Source organism: Aulonocara stuartgranti (assembly GCF_965226115.1).
Source record: "Aulonocara stuartgranti genome assembly, chromosome: 10".
In the NCBI taxonomy this organism is placed as follows: domain Eukaryota; kingdom Metazoa; phylum Chordata; class Actinopteri; order Cichliformes; family Cichlidae; genus Aulonocara; species Aulonocara stuartgranti.
The window spans coordinates 10,843,282-10,862,823 of NC_138946.1; the positions used below are offsets into that span (position 1 = coordinate 10,843,282).

Below are 19,542 nucleotides of genomic sequence, written 5' to 3' on the forward strand. Positions count from 1 at the left end.
ATTGAGATGATGCTCAGCAGATTGTTAAAGGGAACAACCAGAAGAAAAAGATTATAATTACACAGCAATGTTAAACATCTCAAATGTTTGAGACTTTGCTAGACTGTCTTAGTAAAAAACAGTCTAGAAAAGGTAGGACAGCATTAAAGTGGGCCAATGTACGCTTTAACAACCCCCACCAGGCGTGGAGAGGCATCCAAGCCCTCGCCAACTACATGGCCAGAGCCTTCCAACCCTTAACAGCAGCCTCAAACTTGCAGAGGAGCTCAACACCTTCTTTGCTCAGTTTGAGACCACCACTTGTCCTGCTGGTGGTCAGAAAATAACCTGAAGCTGAAAGTCCTTAAAAGAAAAGAACTCATAATGGACTTCAGGAGGCACAGACAAGTCCACTACCCTCTCATTATAAATGGAGAACAGGTTGACTCTGTCTTCATCTTCAGGTTTCTGGGCACCCACATCTCTGCTGATCTCACCTACAGCCACAACACCAACATCCTGGTAAGGAAGGCCCAGCAGTGGCTGCACTTCCTCCTTGTCCTTAGCCAGGATAACCTGCAGCAGAAGCTGCTGCTGGCTTTCTACCGCTCCTCAGTGGAGAGCGTGCTCTCCTACTGCCTGGGTAGGCAGAGGCCACAACTGAGAACAGGCTGCCCAGAGGGTAATTAACACCACCCAAAATATAATTGGATGGTCTCCACCCCTGGAGACCATCACTAGGTCCTCCTGTCTAAGGAAAACCAAGACAGGTGACCCCTTGCACCCCGCTCACCACCTGTTTGACCTGCTGGCCTCTGGTCGGTGCCTCAGATCAGTGGAGGCCACACCTCCAGACTCACAAACAGCTTCTTCCCCTGGGTCTTTCGGGCTGTCAACAAACACTATCTCTCTAATGTGTGAGTTGTTTTGTATATTGTATATTGTTTTGTATACATTCCCTCTTGGCTGTATATATTTCTTCTGTTTGCTTTTTATTCTTGCTGTCCGCCACAGTTGGTGTGGAGCACCCACAATTTCGTTGTACACGTACAATGACAATAAAGGGCTATCCTGTTCTATGCTAATATACGGGGGGAAAGTATGCAAACCTAACATGCCTATCACATTATACTTATACATATATCTTGGAATAATTTAAGAGACTTGGGATATTTCAGAATACCAAAGGCAGAAGGACCCTGAGATTACCAGTCAAAGAAGGGTGGATAATTTGAGCCCATACTTAACCCCTCCACTACGAGGAAAAAAGGCGTATTAGTCGCCGGAAGGCAGGCTCAGGCTCTTAGGTTGGTCCAGGGACTACCACCGGTTGTCTGTGTTTGCGCGTCTGTCGGGTGCTGCTGCTGACTACAGAGGAAATTGACCTCTGGATTAGCGTTAAAACAGTCACGGTACGTAGCTTAGTTAGCCCAGGTTGAGTTTTGCAGCTTGGGATGAACTGCTCTTTGTTTAATTTTGCTTGTGTCTTTATTTGAAGAGCCTCGCTGTGGCTGCTAAGAGGCCTCAACTAACGTCGACATTAGGCGTTAGCTTAGCTATAACATTGTGCATGGTAACGCTAGCTTCCTGGTTAGCCTAAATTTTAACCGATAATATTAAAATATTATGGTTGAGCAAAAAGCAGCGAAGACAACTTTTATGTGTTTTAAGTAATAACACGCAACAGCTTCAGTTGTCTATAAACTGTATTCAAATAAAAGGTAGCTGCTCGACTAGCATTGCCGCTGTTTAGCCCGTGTCGTCGGTAGCTAATCGTTGGTTAGCTCGAGGTAAGCTTTAACGTTTGTTTTGAGTTTGTCTAATACTAAGGTCCGCACAGGTAATTTTTAGTTATTTATTTAGTGGGATATTATTACCGTATTCGACTAATAATCATGTAAACGATCTTTTTTGCGATAGCTGACACATTAACTCCCAGACGTAGAATAGCAGATGCTAATGCGTGTTCACTACTAAGGTTCGTAAGTTTGTTTTTTCAGAAGTGTTGTCTCCTTGCACAGGCTTTTAATATCTTAACGTGTTGCCTTATAGATAATGCCCACAATAAAACTACAGAGTTCTGATGGGGAAATCTTCGAGGTGGACGTTGAGATAGCCAAACAGTCTGTCACCATTAAGACCATGCTTGAAGGTAAGTGTTGAATCACGGTAAACGTTTTGGTTATCAAGTCACAACTGCCATAAATAGGACACCCCGCAGTTAACAAATATAGGGTTTATACTTCATTTAATTAAACCATAATATGGACATAGGCTACAAATGTGTAATGTTTGAATCTTTTGACAGATTTGGGAATGGATGATGAAGGAGATGATGATCCCGTTCCCCTTCCTAACGTGAATGCTGCCATCCTCAAGAAGGTACAGAATGCTCATATTGAAGTGTCCAGTGGGTTTTTTGTTCACACACAGACTGTGGGTGGTGTTTTGTTGGATGTGGGAGGGGTTGATTCCTTGCTTCCTGAGATGCTATTAACTAATGGCGTTCATCTCACCTGCTCTGGAGAAGGTTATGTTTTAGATCCATGCTTCCCAAATGGTGTATGTTGTGAGGCAAATGCCCTGGAGTTTTCTTACAACCTTAGTTTATTATAATATGAGCAAGTGATGAATGAGCTGCTTTATCAGCAGACCTACTTGGTACACACTAATTTCCCATACATAGGCAAATTATATTTACCAAAGTTTAAGATGGAACCCCAGCCTGTTGTGTGGCCTGACACAAAGGTTCCGATTGATAAGGACGATGAAAATTTGAGAGGGGGAGTGAATGACTTTCTTTGGTAAAGCAAGTAAACACTGGTCCACAGATTTAAAATGAATAAATGTCCGAAGAAAGCAGTGTTAAAGCTACCTCTCATGGCTTTAGGTGGTCAGGGTTGGCAGAAATTGTTTGGCCATATAATCATTTGCTAATCTAAAAAAGAATTTGGAAGAAGAGGCCATAGAATCTGTGTGCCTTGAATTTTTGGGCTTTGCTCGTGGTTGTAGTTGGGAGGCAAATGTAAATGAAAGCGCTAGCTTCTAGCCTGTGATGGTGTCCTCGAAGATGATGTAGACTTTTGTATATGGTGAGAGGGTCTAAGCAGAGCTCGTAAGTGGCAAAGAGTGGTACTTTGTGTCCTGCGGGTAAGCTCGCCTAAGAATTTGAATTGGGTTTGGTTGTCTTCCACTTATAGTTTTAACATTTTAGCACTGCCAGGCTAAAGCTGAAAGAATAAGCTGAAATGATCTTCTGTGCCAGTCAATCAAAACACATCTTAGAAGCACATTGTAATAATCTAGGAAACTTGTGTTATAGCTGGACAGTGTAACAGTGTTATAGCTGGAAAGAGCTGCTGATGTATTTTCTGAGCGTAATGGGCTCAGATGTGGTTCAGAGTTTCAACAAAATCTGAACATCAAAGTTTTGAGGTGGACCTGGAAAAATGTACAAAATGCGATCGTTTCTCATCCTCAGTTTTACCTTTTATTTTCATGCCAGCAAATCATCTAATCACAATTTTGGCAACCGAGAAGTCCTGATTTTTATATATATTTTTTCTCCTTACTACTCTCATTCCTACACTTTCTTACAAGGAGGTAACGACCTGGAATCTGTGTGAATTGATCCTAATTTGTGGCAAAGAATTGCCATTTAATTTTGGTATTCAAACCTTTTATGGGCAGTTTAAACAGCTGATGGGTGCTGTGCATAATGGGTTACCTTGGTTAAAACCACATGTTTATTTGTTATTGTCTGTCTTTCTTTTTCAGGTGATTCAGTGGTGCACTCATCACAAAGATGACCCCCCTCCTCCTGAGGACGATGAGAACAAGGAGAAAAGGACAGATGACATCCCTGTATGGGATCAGGAGTTCCTCAAAGTGGACCAAGGCACCTTGTTTGAACTCATTCTGGTAAACATACTTGAATTATTTTGCATTTTCTTTGGATTGAACTACAACTAACAGGTGTAAGCAAAACCTTGCCCTATACCTAACCTTAACAGCAACCCCTGCACATGGTTGATTATCACATCATTGCAAATGAATCTTACTGAGTTGTCTATATTTGTATTGAAGCAGTTTTAATAGAAAAAGGACCTTTTTAAAACAAAAGAAAACAAAAACAGTGGTTAACAGATGCTCAGTTAAACTGCAAGCCTGTCAATGGTGTCCCTGCAGTTAGCTACAGTGAAGTATCCCTCCCTTTCTTTGCAGTGACTGTCACATAATCCCACTGATGTGTCTGTCACTTAATCCTCCTTCTCTGAGTCCTGAGCTGCTGCACTTCACCCAACCTTTTTATTTATTTTTTGTTTTTGTTTTTCTTTATGTCCTCCTCCACTGCTTCTTTCCTGGTGCCTCTGTCTTAAGCCAGTTTTTGGCTATGGCCTTCTTTGCTGCAGAAAGGAGAATTTTAGCCAAGTAGTGGTCTTTACATGTACAGCACCTTCAAAGTATCCAAGATACAAAACAAGGCAAGTTCTGGGAATTATATAATCTAATATATCACAGAGAGGTGAGTGAATTTTGACCCAGAAAGTGTGAAATTTTTCTACATTTCTAGAAAATGTGTGTATGATCAGCTTCCAACACTGTTGTTGTGTATTGGTTCGTTTATTTTTAATCTTAGGTGTAATAAAAAAGCAAATTAGTTTTTTCCCAAATGAATTTTCTCCACTTTAATGATTGAGTTGTTTTTATGTTCTTTCCACGTTTCATACCACACTTTCTCAGTGATGTTTTGAAACCAAAGTCCAGTTGTCCTGGTCTAAATTTTTCATCGAAAGCAACCCATTTTAACAATCCAAGCTCTTTACCAATTCCTAACTCCTTTACTGTGCCATATCATATATTTAATTTAAAGGATATTATCGGGTTCCTATCTTGGTCTTTAGTTATGTATTCAGGCGTCTTTTTTAATACCTATGTTTGTTTGAATTGGGACATGGAGTGTGGAGAGCTCCACATCCTTCCAGCGAGCCCCATAATCATCACTACACCAATATGTTATCTGGCGTATCTGTGCAGCATGAAAATATTCTTTTAAATTCCTTTCTCTCTCTCTCTCTCGATCAAAGGCCTTTTTCTTTGTCAAAACGTATCAACTGAGCCGGTATATTGTCTTTATGTAGTTGCTATATAATGTGTAGGGTCCTTCTAATATCTTGTGCCGGTTTATTTTTGACAAAACCTGCTTTGTCCTCCTCTATCAGGTCTGGTATAAATGACTGGAGCCTATTGGCCTGCATTTGTATAGCGCTTTTCTAGTCCCTAAGGACCCCAAAGCGCTTCACACTACATTCAGTCATTCACCCATTCATTCACACACTGGCGATGGCAAGCTACCTTGTAGCCACAGCTGCCCTGGGGCGCACTGACAGAGGCGAGGCTGCTGGACACTGGTGCCACCGGGCCCTCTGACCACCACCAGTAGGCAAACATGGGGTTAGTATCTTGCCCAAGGATATTTGGCATGCAGCCTGGGATCGAACCACCCACCTTCTGATTAGTGGCTGACCTGCTCTGCCACCTGAGCTACAGCTACAGCCACCATTAAGACTGCAGTGTAGATTTTATAATCAACATTTAACACTGATATAGGCCTGTCATTTTGGCAGTATTCCTTTTGTGTTTGTGCTTTTGGTAGTACTGTGATAATTGCCTCCCTCCAAGAGAGGGAATCACATGTTTAGTGCGACTCTAACTAAAAGTCAGGTGGAGTAAGGGTATCAGTTCTTTTCCAGATTTCTTATACCATTCAGCAGGAAACCCATCACTGGATTTCACCCAACTTTTAACGTTATCTTCTCTTTATTGGGCGTAATGACAAAAGGGTACGATATCACAAGCTATAAAGACAACACTATGCTATGTCGTGTGATTTTAATCGCTGTTTCGTAAGTGTTCAGGTGCTTTCCCAAAAACGGCCAAAAAAAGAACACAAGCTATTCTCTGAAACTACTTTTTAATGGTTTGTGGGTTTGTGCTTCACAACAGTGCTCTCGGTGCCGCATCAGAACTATGATGCGGTCTTAGGGTCAAAAGCTCAACAAACCTACCAACAACTTTTGACATGTGGTGGCGGCGGACAGTAAAAACAAGACCTTCAGCTGGCAGGAGGCAGAGAAACCAAAGCAGAAGGAAAGTTGATGTTTTGCGTTACAATTAAGGGAATTATTCCACATTTGTTTGTATTGACCACAGGAGGCAAACGCTTTTCTCATGCACTCTGTGTGTGGGTTTTTTTCCCCCCGCTAAACAGGTCTCGAAAGGCTTGACATTTTTTTTTTGCTTGAGGTTTTAAATGTTAAGGTTGTGCTTTACACTGAGAAGTCCAAATACTTATGTGAATTAATGCATTTATAGTGTTGTAGCTTGTGTTGTATAGTTGTCTCCCAAGTACTCTGTGTGAGAGAGAGGGAGAGCTGTGGAAATGGCATTTTTCTTTATGTATTCAAACTTCACAGTTGGCAAAATCTACTTGAATCTACAAGGACCTGTCACAGGTCTGTGAAATATCCTACTGGCTGTAGCAGAATTGGTTTAAATGGAAATGGTCTGGCTCTGGAGTGCTGATCCAGAGTCAGCAGCTGGAGTTGATAAATAGTGGCTTTTTTTTTTCTTTCTTTTTTTAAATTGTAATCACTTTTATGCACCTTTCTATATACAGTGTTTATTTTCTCTTGTAGTCCTTTTAATATGCTTCATTATTTCTTATACTTTATTTATTTCGCTCAGTGGCCAGTTCAAGCAAGACACAAATGTTGCTTAGCAACAGCTGGAGGTCTGGTGGTTTGGGCAACTGTGTTTAGAAGAGGGAGGGATTTGGAAAGACTCATTTATTCATTTAAAAATAAAAAAATTAAAAAAAAATTTCCCCTCCACCTTTCTCAACGTGTGAAACAACATGGAGTGATGTTGAGGTTCATGTAAAATGTAACCTTAGCAATGCCTGGAAGAGATGGATAAATGGGTGGTGTGTCTGCTTCGTGGAAATGAAAGCGACGGTCCTGCGTCAGTAACCTGAGTTGACCCCACCCCCCGTGACTTGAATATGTTTACAAGCACAAAGGCTGAGAGGAAGGGGTTCAGAAGAGCACAGCAGCTGCTCCTGTGCCTTATGAAAATCAATGCAGAAGTCTTATTAAGCAATCACTGCTCAGCATATGTAAGGCTAAATGGTTTCTACAGGGTAATTTACTTAAGGACGATGGGAAAGGTGTGATGTGTGGGGGTTTTTTGTTTTGTTTTTTAAAATAAATTGTATATAAATGCTTTTCAGGGATAACTATCATCCCTCATCAGACTGGATTGGTAATTCAAAATACGCTTTTTACTTTATTCAGGTGTAAATAACAAATCCAAAACACAATATGCTTTGTTGGGTTCAGAGATCTAAGTGTTGCTGAGGTATCAGTTGTCCTTGTGTGCTCTTTCACCGCCTCCCTCCCTCCTGCAGCTCCTCATTCATATCTCCATGTTTCTGTTTAGGCCGCCAACTATTTGGACATCAAAGGCCTGTTAGATGTCACCTGCAAGACGGTGGCCAACATGATCAAAGGCAAAACCCCAGAGGAGATCAGGAAGACTTTCAACATCAAAAATGATTTCACAGAGGAGGAGGAAGCCCAGGTACTTATTCCAACCCATCAGCTGTCTGTCAGAAAACAAGACTTTCATAAGCAACGAGAAATCACTTGGATGTTGCGGATGGGATTAAAATGGTGATCACAAAGTTGCCTTCCACACCTTTGTGGATTATTAATTTGTTCCTCTCTTCCGCAGGTACGCAAAGAGAACCAGTGGTGTGAAGAAAAATAAGAGGAAGATCTTGCCAACACTACCACACTGAAAAGGATTCTCTCTGCTAACTGGTTGCACTGGCGTTGTTCATACTTGTTAATATTTACATTTAGTATATTTAGAGCCACATCCCTCGCTCCCCCACCACCATCACTTTTCCTTAATTTCTGATAATAGCATGACTATTTTAACTTGCCTGTGTGGTGTCATTAATTTAAAGCCAAGCTCTCTTCTGTTTGCGCACACTCACGTTGTGTATTGACATAAAATAAATGGTCCTGGTTTCACGGCTTTGTATCCTTTTAAAGATTCGAAGACCCCTCAGATTTCCCCTGTTATTAACTGCTCTGCCTTTTTTTTTTTTGTTTGTTTTTTTTAAACTTGACATTGTTTTCTTTTAGGTTAAGTGAATGAATAAAATGCATTTTTTGACAATGGATATGCGAGGGTGAATTTGTTTTCTTCTTTTTGCTCTGTAAATGTGTCCATTTTGTGAAACCATGTCAAGGAGGCGTTTATAGGAAAAGTGAAGTTTGAGGTAGAATGATTACTTTGTTTTTAAATGCATAATGTCCCCCTGGACTCGAAGTACTTGTGTTATCACGCAGCGTTGGGTAACACATGCGCTGTTGTAGCGAATTGAAAACTTTTCCCAGTTAAGCTCTGATGCTGGTTTTTGGGATGCTCAAACATACTGAAGGAGTAAATAAAACATTAAATGGATGGTGTCTGTCACTTTTTGTTTTTAGTTGTGGTTGGTGGGGGTCTAAATCTCAAGGAATCGTGGACCAGATAGTCAAAACACTTTATTACAACAATCAAAAACACAATAACACATCAAAGGCATTTAAAAGAAAAAATAAAATAAAATGCTGGACATCTTTGAGGTGCTGCCACTATTGCAAACTACTTCTAGCACAATAGCTCTCTCTGGTGGAGGGAAACTATATTGCTGTACAAAAAAACTCAGCTTCTAGTTTGTCCACAGAGTAGAAACTAAGCAGAAAAGAAAATTAAAGCCTTATTAAAAAAATCAAAATGTCTGTTACGTTAGCTGTAAAAATGCAGAGTAAGACCATGACACTTGACAAAAAAAACTTTGCACAAGACAAACGAATGTATTGCTTTAAGAAATGGTAGAAACTAACTTTTTTTTTAAAAGAATATTTTTTAAACTTTTTTTTTTAATTTTTTTTTTACACAAAACCATATAAAAGTTTAATTATAAAACTTTACAACACAATGCAATATAATAGTACCCATTTGGTCTCAGTTTAATCTGCTGCGCTGGAAAATGTTCAAAGGAAAACAAGACTTAAAAGACAATAACACTCTTCTGAGGGATTCCCACCTGTAGAAAGCCTGACCTTAAAAATCATGAGATTCATACAAAAAAATACCACTAATTATGCAAAAACACAAACAATGTAACAGTTGGTGAAGCCATAGATTGACAGCCTGAAAGTGCCTAAAAGTAATGTGAACTTCAGAATTTTCTTTTTAAAACTGCTGGAAATATATATTTATATATTTTTTGTCAAAGAAGCTGCACAAGTATTCATGAAAATGTTTGGGGAAGAAAAAGGGGGAAACTTAGAGTCAGACTGTGTAATGGCAGCTATTGAAAGTGAATCCATGCCTCTTGGAATCTGAGGTTCTGCTGGTCAGGTTGGGTGGCAGTTGGTCCTTGCTCCCCTCTTGTGGTTCTTATAAATGGGTGATAACATTTCCAGGAGATGGATGTGATGGTGAAGCTTTAAGAGTAAAAGTATGTCAGATTGTCATCGCTATGGAGTTACTTATCCATAAAGTATGATAATCACTTCAGTTGAGTTTTAACTGCAGCAGGTGGAGCCAAAGAACCGCAATCATTTTTTTATTGTTTTGTTTTTGCATGCACCTTAGCATTGCTCGCTACTATGTGTTCTAAAGCTGGTGGATTTTTGGTCACCAGTTCAGTGACTGGATCCTTCAAATTGGCTTGTGTCCTCAGCTTAATGTAATGTCACGTGACAGATCTCTTTGAGAAGGACTTTGTGACCGTAAAAATGCAGATATTGACGAATCCAGCCTCTGAACTAAGAGACAGCTACTGTCCTACTGAGGATAGGGTGGGGTAGGGGAGGGATCAATGCCTTCAACTTGCTCCTTTTTCTGTAACATCAAATGAACCTCAGGGGGAGGGGGTGTACATAAAACTGATGTCAGCTGATGAGGATGATCGTAACGGCTCTGGAGGAAGCTGAGGAGTGTGGGGGTTGTTGATGCGAGCAGACCACAGCCATCACTGGGTCTCTGTTAGCACTTTGAGAGAGAGTCCTGCGGCCTTGGCGGCCGACAGCACCGACGGGCTGTGCGTCTGCTTGCTGGACAGTTCCGGGTGTGCGTGGGGGTGCTTTGCTGCGAGCGTGCGGAGGTCCCCGCGTTTGCCGGCAGACTGCTGCGGAGTTAAGCGCGTGTGTGAGAGTGCATGCGCTGGCGGAGACAAGGGGAGACGTGCTGAAGGGGAGGTGGGCGGCGGGGAGCAGCCCGGGGAGGGGGGCCGCTGGAGCTGGAAGAGACGGTGTCGGGCGGGAGAAGGGGACGGGGGAGAGTCTATAGCACTTAAATCTGAAGAAGTTGGGCTGGGGCAGCCTCCTCCTTGAAGGTAGCGAATGCACTTCTTTTTCCTCCTAGGAACAGTCAGAGAGAGTTATCTGTGAATAAAGTGTGGATGGTAAATGTCAGCAGGCTTTAGTGAAGATGCAACATTCACACTGAGGTCAATGAGCAGGGACACAAATGGACACAGCGAACAATAGCAGTATGTGGATGTCTCTACGTGAAGGAGGTCAGTTCCAGAGCAATGTAAATGCCACCATTTGCACATTGTGAGTCTCTGTGCGTTTATGGCGAAAGGGTGGTTTCTGTTAGACACGCAATGTGCATCACAACAGTGTCAGATGCAGATTGGCTTACTACAGCGCCAGTCTGTGTTGCTCCAGGACGACAATAGCAGCTGACCAGTCGTGCTGTTATTTAATTCAGTTTTGCTTATATAGAGCCAAATCACAACAACTGTCACCTCAAGGTGCTTTAAATTACAAAGCAGAGATCCTACAATCAAATGAGAGCCTTTGAGCGAGCAGTTGGCGACAGTGGGAAGGAAAAACTCCCTTTTAACAGGAAGAAACCTCTGGCAGAACCAGGCTCAGGGAGGAGCAGCCAACTGGTTAGGGGTGAAGGGGCGGAGACAGGACAAAAAACACACTGTGGAAGAGAGGCGGGGTTTAATGACAACTAATGAATAAATGCAGTGATGTGTAAGGATATAGTGAGAGCTTCAGTGACAGGGATTTGAGAATGAGGGGAAAGTTTGCTTTCCTGCTAGCTCGTCATCTTATCCTTAAAATTGGAAAGGTCTCGTGTTCCCTTCCCATATGAGATGGCTGAGGGATGTCATGACCTACTTGAAGTTAGGAAAGCTTAAATATGCTAGCTGTGTAAGACATGGGCCCTGCTTACATGGGAATGTCCATAACAAACCAATTTTTCTTCCGTTTATGCTCGTTTGTGTGTGCGTGCTGCTGTTTGAGTTGTTTGTCATTCTTCTTTTATGCACCCCTATTCTGAAATTGTGTCATTCATATTTAAATGTTGACTGCATCACATTAGAACTGAATTGCAGAGCAGACTGTAAGGGAACTTTCTTCTTTTCAAAAGGGAGTTTTCCCTTCCCACTGTCACCAAATGCTTGCTCACGAGGAGTCTGATTGTTAGGGTTTTTTCTCTGCAGTATTGTAGGGTTTTTACTGTCTTGAGGCGACTGTTATGTGATTTGGTGCTATATTAAAAAACAAAATTCAAACAGTACTGTATAAAATCTCATAAAGAGAAGTTTAAAAAAAAGAAAACACAAAAGTCAGACATTGTTTTCTTTTTGTTTTTGTATTTTTTCTTCTGTTTTCAGTTGAAGTTTTTAATTTAGCTTTAACATAGTGTAGTTTAAAATAGCCCCTTCCATCCTGAAAGGCTTGAAAAGCCCTATTGGTCAGTTGAAATGACAGTCCTGTAGCAACACTAATATGATGTCATAGGAATGACAGCAGTACAGCTCTAATCCCAGGTTTGAAAAACTGAGATATAATTAAAAAAAAGGAAAAAAGAAAAAATAGATAAAGATAAACATCTGATACAATGTTGTGCAGGAAATATCTTTAATTTTGGTCCTTGGCAATAGAATAGTTGCAGCTGACCAGGGATGCATATAATTATTAATAGTAGGGAATCTAAATCTTCATATCTCTTCTGAGCATCTTAGATTTAACCCCTGACAAATACTGATCCCTATTAAAATGAAACTAAACCAAAACAAGAAAAGCCAAATAAATCAAATTGAAATGAAAAAACAAAAACAAAATATAATAACTCTCATCTGAATTGTGGACACCGGACCTTTTGTGAAATAAAGCAACTCGTTAAAATCTTTAAAAAGATTTCATTTTTTGAACTCTTCTCGCACCTTTATGCTAAGCTAAACTTGTGAACGTCTGCTTCTATAGTTGATGCAAAGGCTATAAACCTTGTTGATCCTTTCATCCACACAAAATCCTGATAACTGAAACCAGGGAATACCACTCGACTTTAAAATGAGTTTTAAAAAATCGCCTCCGTGATTATATTAGTGCTATTAGCATGAATGAATGAACTCCTTTGATTAAAGATTTAACACACAGAGCCTGCGAGTTGACACTTTCACTTAACCTAAGCACCACAAAAGTAGTATTAGAATTGCGTAGCGATTAGTTTGGAGTTTCAGTTTTCTACTTCTTTTTGTTCTGAACCGAACGTATTACATGTGTCTAATAGGCAATCAGCAGTAACCCTGCTGTGCTTTGTGAGGTGTTATACTTAAAAGCAGACTTGTGTACCGCTGAGTGCAGCATCAAAGCAGTTAACAGGATCCCATGATCATTACCAGAATATGATATGAGTCACCGGGTTTAACCGCAAGGAAAGGCGCTAGGCCATATTTAGAGAGGGAGAGAGGCAGGAAGAGTGCAATAGAAAGTGATTTCTAAATGTCAGAGTTCACCATCAAAAGGCGCCCGTTACCACATCGCATGAATGGAGAAAGTTGAAAGCAGATGGGCATGAGAATGCCGTCAAAATGCAAAGCTGCAGGGAGCGCGCTAGTGTGTGTGTGTTTGTGTGGAGCTGTGGTGATAAGGATTTGCTCTAACCACATTCAGCCCCCTTTGTTCTCTCAAAGCGAAACAAACTCACACACACACACACACACACATTCAGATTTCCATGACGTGATGGTGGGGAAGACGACAGGGTTTCTACAGTGCTGTGGTGGTAGAAACTTTTTCTGCAGAACCACACAGATCCCTGACTCCTGCAGCAAAGCCGTTGGGCTGCCGTGCACCGTGAATCCTGGCGCGTCTCAAACCCGGCCGTGCGAGCTGCTGACGGGCCCGCTTCTGATCATTTATCTTGTGCCGCTGCCATTCGTCAGCTCTCGCTGGGGAGAAACGCATCCGAGAGCGCTGCAGTTTTGAGAATGGATTTAAAAATAAATAAATAAAGAAGACAAATGAGCTGCTCTGGCAGATAAATAAAACAACCGGTGAAGCCGGCGTACCTGATCTCTAAATAATCCCTGCGCACCCAGTTTCCTTTTACTTTTGTAAAACACCAACTGCCTCGGACTAATCCAGTGCTGACAGAGGGAAAAGAGGGAAATTCCCAGCTTGAGTTTAGAAACGTGGCTCCCGACATGTTTTAATGATTCCAATATGGCGACCTTGGAAACATACATCTGTTTGAGCTTCTTCACTCAAAGAAATATTATGTGGAAGTTTGACCTTTGACAAACGGTGATGCTATTACAATTACATAAGGAAGGAATAATACTGTTTTTTTGTTGTTGTTTTTTGAAAGAGAGCATTTTAATGAGTGGTATTCCCCTTTAACCTCTAGCCATTCACTACAGAGGGCCTGCTTATGCAAGGCATTATGCCAGTGGTGCTGAAGAACCCAAACTAACCTCGATGGTGTGGGTGAGACATCACATATATATATTTACAGACTTAAATATAGGGGTGGAGTGACGGGGTGTGAAAACATGTCTCTAAATACATTTTTAACTCATGCGACACCTCTAAATCTGCATGTCTGACCTTTTACCTGCAAGTAAACACATGACTGAAGCCTAACTAAAGTTAGCATGTTTCGCTGTTTGCTATATATTAACTGCATATGTATGGGTTCTATTTGCAGAGCAGCAGGTTAGTGAGAGATGACATGCAGACCTCAAACACGAGGAGGTAGAGCTCGTCTTGGCAGGTATAATCACAATAGGGGAGGGGGCTTGTCTTCATTCAGCAGTTTACTTGTTGGACAAATGAAAAGGCTGAAAAAAAGGCCTGGAAAACAGAAAAAAAAACAAGCTTGATGGGATTAATGAGATTGATGCCACCTCCAAGACTGCTCTGCCTCCTACGGCATCAGAGAGACACGATGCACTTGAGCGGTGTGAGAAGAAAGATGGGGGAGTCGTGAGCATAGCGTGGTGCTGCGGAGCGAGTGGGGTGGATGGTTGGTACACACCTGCAAGGACCGCACCAGTCCGTTTGTTGGTTGAGGCCGAAGCGAGCCCGGCATTTCTTAGGAGAGCCCGGGTCTGAGCACAATGCGTGGCATGCACAGGAAAAGGGGAGGAGGAAAAGCAGAGGAAGAGGGGAGGAAACAGGTTAGACGACAAAAGACACAGACAAGAAGGAGACGAAGAGAGAAACAAGCTCGTCAGGGCAGGACAAAAGCACCGTTTGTTCGGAAAAAGCCATCAAGTAAAACTGTTAGTAGATGGTTACGGCACAATGCGACATTAACAACCAGCAGATCAACCGCCCAACACAACTTAGTTAAACATGTGGGTCAGTTAACACACAGAGGAAGAAGCAGCCGTGCTGTCACGCTGTTAGTACTGGACCTTTCAAGGGTTTTCAGTTTCTAAAACGACGCCCAAATCCAAAAAAAATATATTTTCCAGTTTCTGAAACATCTGCTGAAAATACCCTAATGTGCACAAGTCTTGAGCCACCCCTCATTTCTTTATATTTTGTATGTAAAACAGGAAAAACGTGCAGAGATTTACTTAAATGTGCAACCATATTTTAAAATACAGTCTATAAGACACAAACAGAGTTAAAGTCAATATTTAGTATGATCACCTTTATTCTTCAACACAGCCTGAACTCTCTTAGTCAAGCTTTCTTGAAGCAGTCTTCAGGAACAGTTCTCCAGGCTTCCTGAGGAAGTCAGAGCTCTTCTTTGGATGTTTTCTGGCTTCTGTCAAGATGATCCCAAACCGCTTAATTAAGCTGAGGCCTGGGCTCTGTGGAGGCCAATCCATGACTAATAGTGCTAATAGTGTCTCACTGTGTGTTTTTCTATGATTTTACTGCATTTGCAGTATGTTTGGGATTATTGCCATGCCTATCGGACAATTTCCAGCTGGTTTTGCATAGTGCACAGGTGTCGAACTCCAGGCCTCGAGGGCCGGTGTCCTGCAGGTTTTAGATGTGTCCTTGATCCAACACAGATCATTAAATGGCTAAATTACCTCCTCAACATGTCTTGAAGTTCTCCAAAAGATCTGGTAATGAACTAATCATTTGATTCGGATGTGTTGACCCAGGGTGAGATCTATAGCCAGCAGGACACCTGCCCTTGAGGCCTGAAGTTCGACACCTCTGGCATAGTGGACATAGTTCCATTCGGACAAGATCCCCGACACCACTGGCTAAAATGTCGCCCTCAACCATGAAGGGTTTCCATTGTGTTTTACAGATGGATTCATCACTCCATAAGACCTGTTCCCACAGATTTTTAATCCAATTCTTGCATAATCTGATATACTTCAGCCCCTTCTCCCTTAAGAATGGCTTCTTGACTGGCATCCTTCCACTGACACCATTTGTGATGAAGCTTTGGGTAATATCTCTGTGTTTGGTGTCTTTGGTAAAACCATTTAACCCTGATTTATCAATCTTTCAAATATAAAAAAGAAACAACAACAACAAAAATCTCTGAAAATGTTCAGGTACAAGTACTGGACTGAAAAGAAAAACACTAAAAGACCTTCAGAAAGCCTGGAGAGCTACTGCTCAAGACCACTTACAAAGAAATGAGGGATGGTTCTGGACCTACACAATACTGTAAGTAAATATACTTCGGTGTTACTGCACGGTAAAATGAAGCATCGTGCCAGTTAAGGCAGAGCACTCAGGTCGCTCTAGCACGAGCTGAGGGGAGACCGAGGCTCTTTTATCTGCTGCCGCGCATCGAGAAGACGCCGAACATCCACGACCTTCTTTAAAACAATCACAAAAGTGTTACAACCTCTTATCGTCTCACCTTTGATGCCATCGTGCCGATGCTGTAGTAGCTTTTATAGTATTACCACAAGCACTCAAGTGGTTTACTTGGGACGTGGATAACTACCACGTCTGCGTTCTCAAAACCGAACAGGTCAGAGCTGAGAAGCTTGTTATTGTTCATACATGGCGGAGGTGGAAAAGGGAAAATGCTAGTCATGCGATAAGAGTTTTTGATTTCCTTTCTGCCACGATGGCTGACTTTCTTTCTTTTTTTTTAAACTTGGAACAGCTAAGATCAGCACAAAGTTTTGCACACTGGGATTCAAATGTTTGTAATTGAGGTTACATGGAAAGCAGAGTGGGTGGGTGGTTTGACGTTTGAGACACATCCTGCACACCGAGATGCCGTGCCGCACGCAGCGCCAACGCAAACTCAAGCTCGACTGAATTCTCTGAAATCCAGAAGTCTTGGCACTGGTCATTTTCTGTGTGTGTGGCTTTTGAAAAAACGTTTAACCATCCGTCAGACGAGAGCAAGGAAATCCATATTTAGAGGTTTACCTGTGTTGGAGTCCTGCTGCTTCTCCCTTTTTCTCCTCTTCTTCTTGCCCTGTTTGAGGAGAAGAAAACAAAACAAAAAAAAAAAGCCAAAGAAATGAAATGAGTCGGACTCTTGACTGCACTGCTGACTACCAGCAGATCTTCCAGTTCATTTGGCTTATCTCAAGCAGGATAAAAGTTACGTGCAAGTGTCTTAGATAACTTTTAATCACCGTGTTCGGCTGGCATTTCTATCAACTGAAATCTGCACAGTAAAGAAGCTGAAGGCCTTAATAGTAAAGGGGGGAAACGTGAATTCAGATTAAAGCCATTGTAAACTCCTAACTGTTTTCATATTCGTGTTTGCATTTGTTCTGTGTCCCCAGGCTGATTGTAATGTGTGACTGTTGAGGTAAACATCAGAGCTGTTCACACAGATCCGGTGATGGTGAAGTGAGGCCTCATATTTGGGTGCGATGAAGGATGTGGGCACAGAAATCTACCGCCTACGCTTCGATGTCTAACCCTCCTCAGCTCGCTGTCAGCATTGTATATGTGGTTACTCCTCTTGCAAGTGCACCATTCTGAAGCTTCTTAGTCTGTGGGCGTATGTGTGTGCGTGTGTGTGTGCATATACTAGCCTATATGTAGTATAATAGTGTATGTATTTTGTTTTTTTTTGAGTGGGGGAACTGGAGGAGAAACCCTCCACAGGTGTGTGGGCGATATGTGGAACTTCACTTCCTGTTTTGCTCGTAGGTCCAGTGGTTTGTTTTTAACTCAGAAGGAGAACAGAGGGCAGCGAGGACACTTGGTAGTTTGTTTTTATTCATTTATTTATTTTCCAAATGCATCAGACGATATTTAAAGCTCAGTCCTTCACCTATAAACAGTTTGTGGACTGATCATCAAGTGGCCCTTTCAGGCTCTTTCTTTAAAATCCTGGACTTTGTGATCGATTCAAAAGCATTTTGGAGCGTGTCGTGTCACTAACAATATATCCCAAGAATATTTTTACACTAAAGGAGCATTCATGGCAAAATCTACTAGTTTTCCCTAATTATTTATCCATCTAGACCGCTCTGATTTGAGTTGCGCACTTTTGAAGGAATTCTCTTAAAAGTAATGGAACTGCAGACTAATCCACAGTGCAGAAGGAGAACTGCATCTGCCTGTGATGAAAACTTTGTGCTCACGACAGACAGCACGACAGGATGTAAACACTAATGGTGACCCCCTTTTTTGAACTGAGCATCTGCAAGCTGTCTCCAGCTGGCGGATGTGGACAGTGAAAAGAAAATAGTTCCTTTGCGAAAACGGGGTTTTGCTGTTTTTGATCCCTGAACACCTGGAAGCAAGTGCAACTGGCAACTCAAGCCAAAACAATCTAAACGGGCTCCGGTGGAAAACACATATTTGTTTGAGGTGAACTATCCCTTTAAATTCTCCAAACTTGAACCGTATGCCTATCAAAAAGCCACAGAGTGTGGATTATGCTTAATTACAGTGCTTAGAATCGTGACATTTAAGAGCCGTTTAAGAGGTGAAGACAATGTTCAAAGCTCCGTGCATACAGCGACGGCTCCTACACCTGCGATCAGAGAGTATTAAAGCTCTGGTTTACAACACCTTCACAACAGCATGAGGGTAATTTCTGAGTGCAGAAATAACACTCTCCGGGTCGCCTCGCAACCCTTAATTTTGACATATGCGGTCACGGGGTATCTTCTTGTGATACTCTGTTATCTGTGTGTCAGTTTAGATGTTTCAAACATGTTAGAAACCACAGTCCAGATAAAGTGTTACCAAGTTCCCACGCCTGCCTGCCTGCCTGCAGAGTTCAGCTCGGTAACCAATCACGTGTAGAGAAGCAAGAGAGTGCAGGCACAGCAAAACATAACCGGGGTTGTCTTTCTAACAGAACATCCACAACCTCCTTTACAGACGTCTTGCTGTGTTGCTACAAAAATGAAGGTGCTGTGTTTTGAAGCTATATATTAAGGCAGTGAGGCCAGCCATGCAGCCCTGCTCTCTGTTAGTCGAGCAAACGGGCTGATTTATACCTCTGTGTGATTTAGTGTTTCAAAGGTTAACATACTTGCAGGCGTAGCAGCTGCAAAAGCGTAGGCCATATCCAAAACTGACCAATCACATCGGCTCGTGTGGCTGCCGCCGCCTGCGTGCGTGCTGTCTGGGAGGCTGACATGGGTGAGTCACTCAGATTTTTTGTTTTGGTTTGTTTTTTTGGAAGGTGCATGCAAACTTTGCAACAGGAATACCCACAACCCCTTTCATGCAAATCCTCACATTAGTTTTTTTTTCTTCCCCCCACCACAGAGGTATAAATCCACCATAAGACGTGTCCCTACCCAATCAGCTTTATTCTTTTCCCCTGCGACCCCGCTAAGGCCCGCCTCCTGCAAGAGTTCAACAGCAAACTGAGAAGTCAAAGGCACACAGCAGGCCAGAAACTAGAATGCATGCACCACATAAGTTTATTCGTTGTATTTAAGAACACTGGCATTGAGAGTGTCAGAAACAACAGATTTCATGAGACTGATCCTGTTCTTGGTTTCACTTGCACAGAAATCACACCAGAGAGCAGGTTCTGATTAAATGGTTTTCTCCTTACAGAAAACAAAGCGTGAATAGCTTCTGCTGATTCCTGGCTTTTATTTTAATGCATCTGGAAGCTCAGATTGGTATAAATCAATGACCCAAGAATCCAAGGGGAGGATTTTATTTCAGAAAATACCATTTGCATCACTAGAACTGCAGTTTTAGAAGTTATTTTAGGGGGTGGGGACATTTTTTTTCTTCCAATTTTCTTTTTTGTGTGTAA

At 41.9% G+C, this 19,542-nt stretch overlaps 2 protein-coding genes across 11 annotated transcripts in view; one reads left to right on the forward strand and one right to left on the reverse strand.

Moving 5' to 3' along the window:
* The first annotated feature begins 797 nt into the window (after nt 1–797).
* Nucleotides 798–8,514, forward strand: skp1 (S-phase kinase-associated protein 1). Of its 2 annotated transcripts, none has more exons than XM_082548909.1 (6): nt 798–896; nt 2,032–2,131; nt 2,288–2,361; nt 3,757–3,900; nt 7,480–7,620; nt 7,774–8,514. In XM_082548909.1, the coding sequence occupies exons 2-6, from the start codon at nt 2,035–2,037 to the stop codon at nt 7,807–7,809; spliced, it is 492 nt and encodes a 163-aa protein (XP_082405035.1). In that variant the 5' UTR covers nt 798–896; nt 2,032–2,034; the 3' UTR covers nt 7,810–8,514. The 2 variants fall into 2 exon arrangements, with proteins under 2 accessions (XP_082405035.1, XP_082405034.1); XM_082548908.1 differs by lacking the exon at nt 798–896 and adding an exon at nt 1,251–1,391.
* A 70-nt stretch (nt 8,515–8,584) lies between these two features.
* tcf7 (transcription factor 7) overlaps nt 8,585–19,542 on the reverse strand; it is a 75,235-nt gene continuing 64,277 nt past the window's right edge. For 2 of the 9 annotated variants that reach the window (XM_082548899.1, XM_082548901.1), the window contains 4 exons: nt 19,070–19,117; nt 16,722–16,770; nt 14,389–14,461; nt 8,585–10,463 (listed from right to left, as the gene is read on the reverse strand). In XM_082548899.1, coding sequence (XP_082405025.1) covers nt 10,076–10,463; nt 14,389–14,461; nt 16,722–16,770; nt 19,070–19,117 — 558 coding nt within the window. In that variant the 3' untranslated portion in view covers nt 8,585–10,075. Of the gene's footprint in view, nt 10,488–14,090; nt 14,205–14,388; nt 14,462–16,721; nt 16,771–19,069; nt 19,118–19,542 lie in introns of all 9 variants that reach the window. The other 7 variants (XR_014279253.1, XM_082548902.1, XM_082548900.1 and 4 more) reach the window with 7 other exon arrangements.

Bases quoted from the DNA above. Each gene is read 5' to 3' on its own strand.
- skp1 (XM_082548909.1), top strand. From the start codon at position 2,035: ATGCCCACAATAAAACTACAGAGTTCTGATGGGGAAATCTTCGAGGTG. The intron at 3,901-7,479 runs GTAAACATACTT...GTTTCTGTTTAG, and splicing joins CCTTGTTTGAACTCATTCTG to GCCGCCAACTATTTGGACAT. The intron at 7,621-7,773 runs GTACTTATTCCA...TCTCTTCCGCAG, and splicing joins CAGAGGAGGAGGAAGCCCAG to GTACGCAAAGAGAACCAGTG.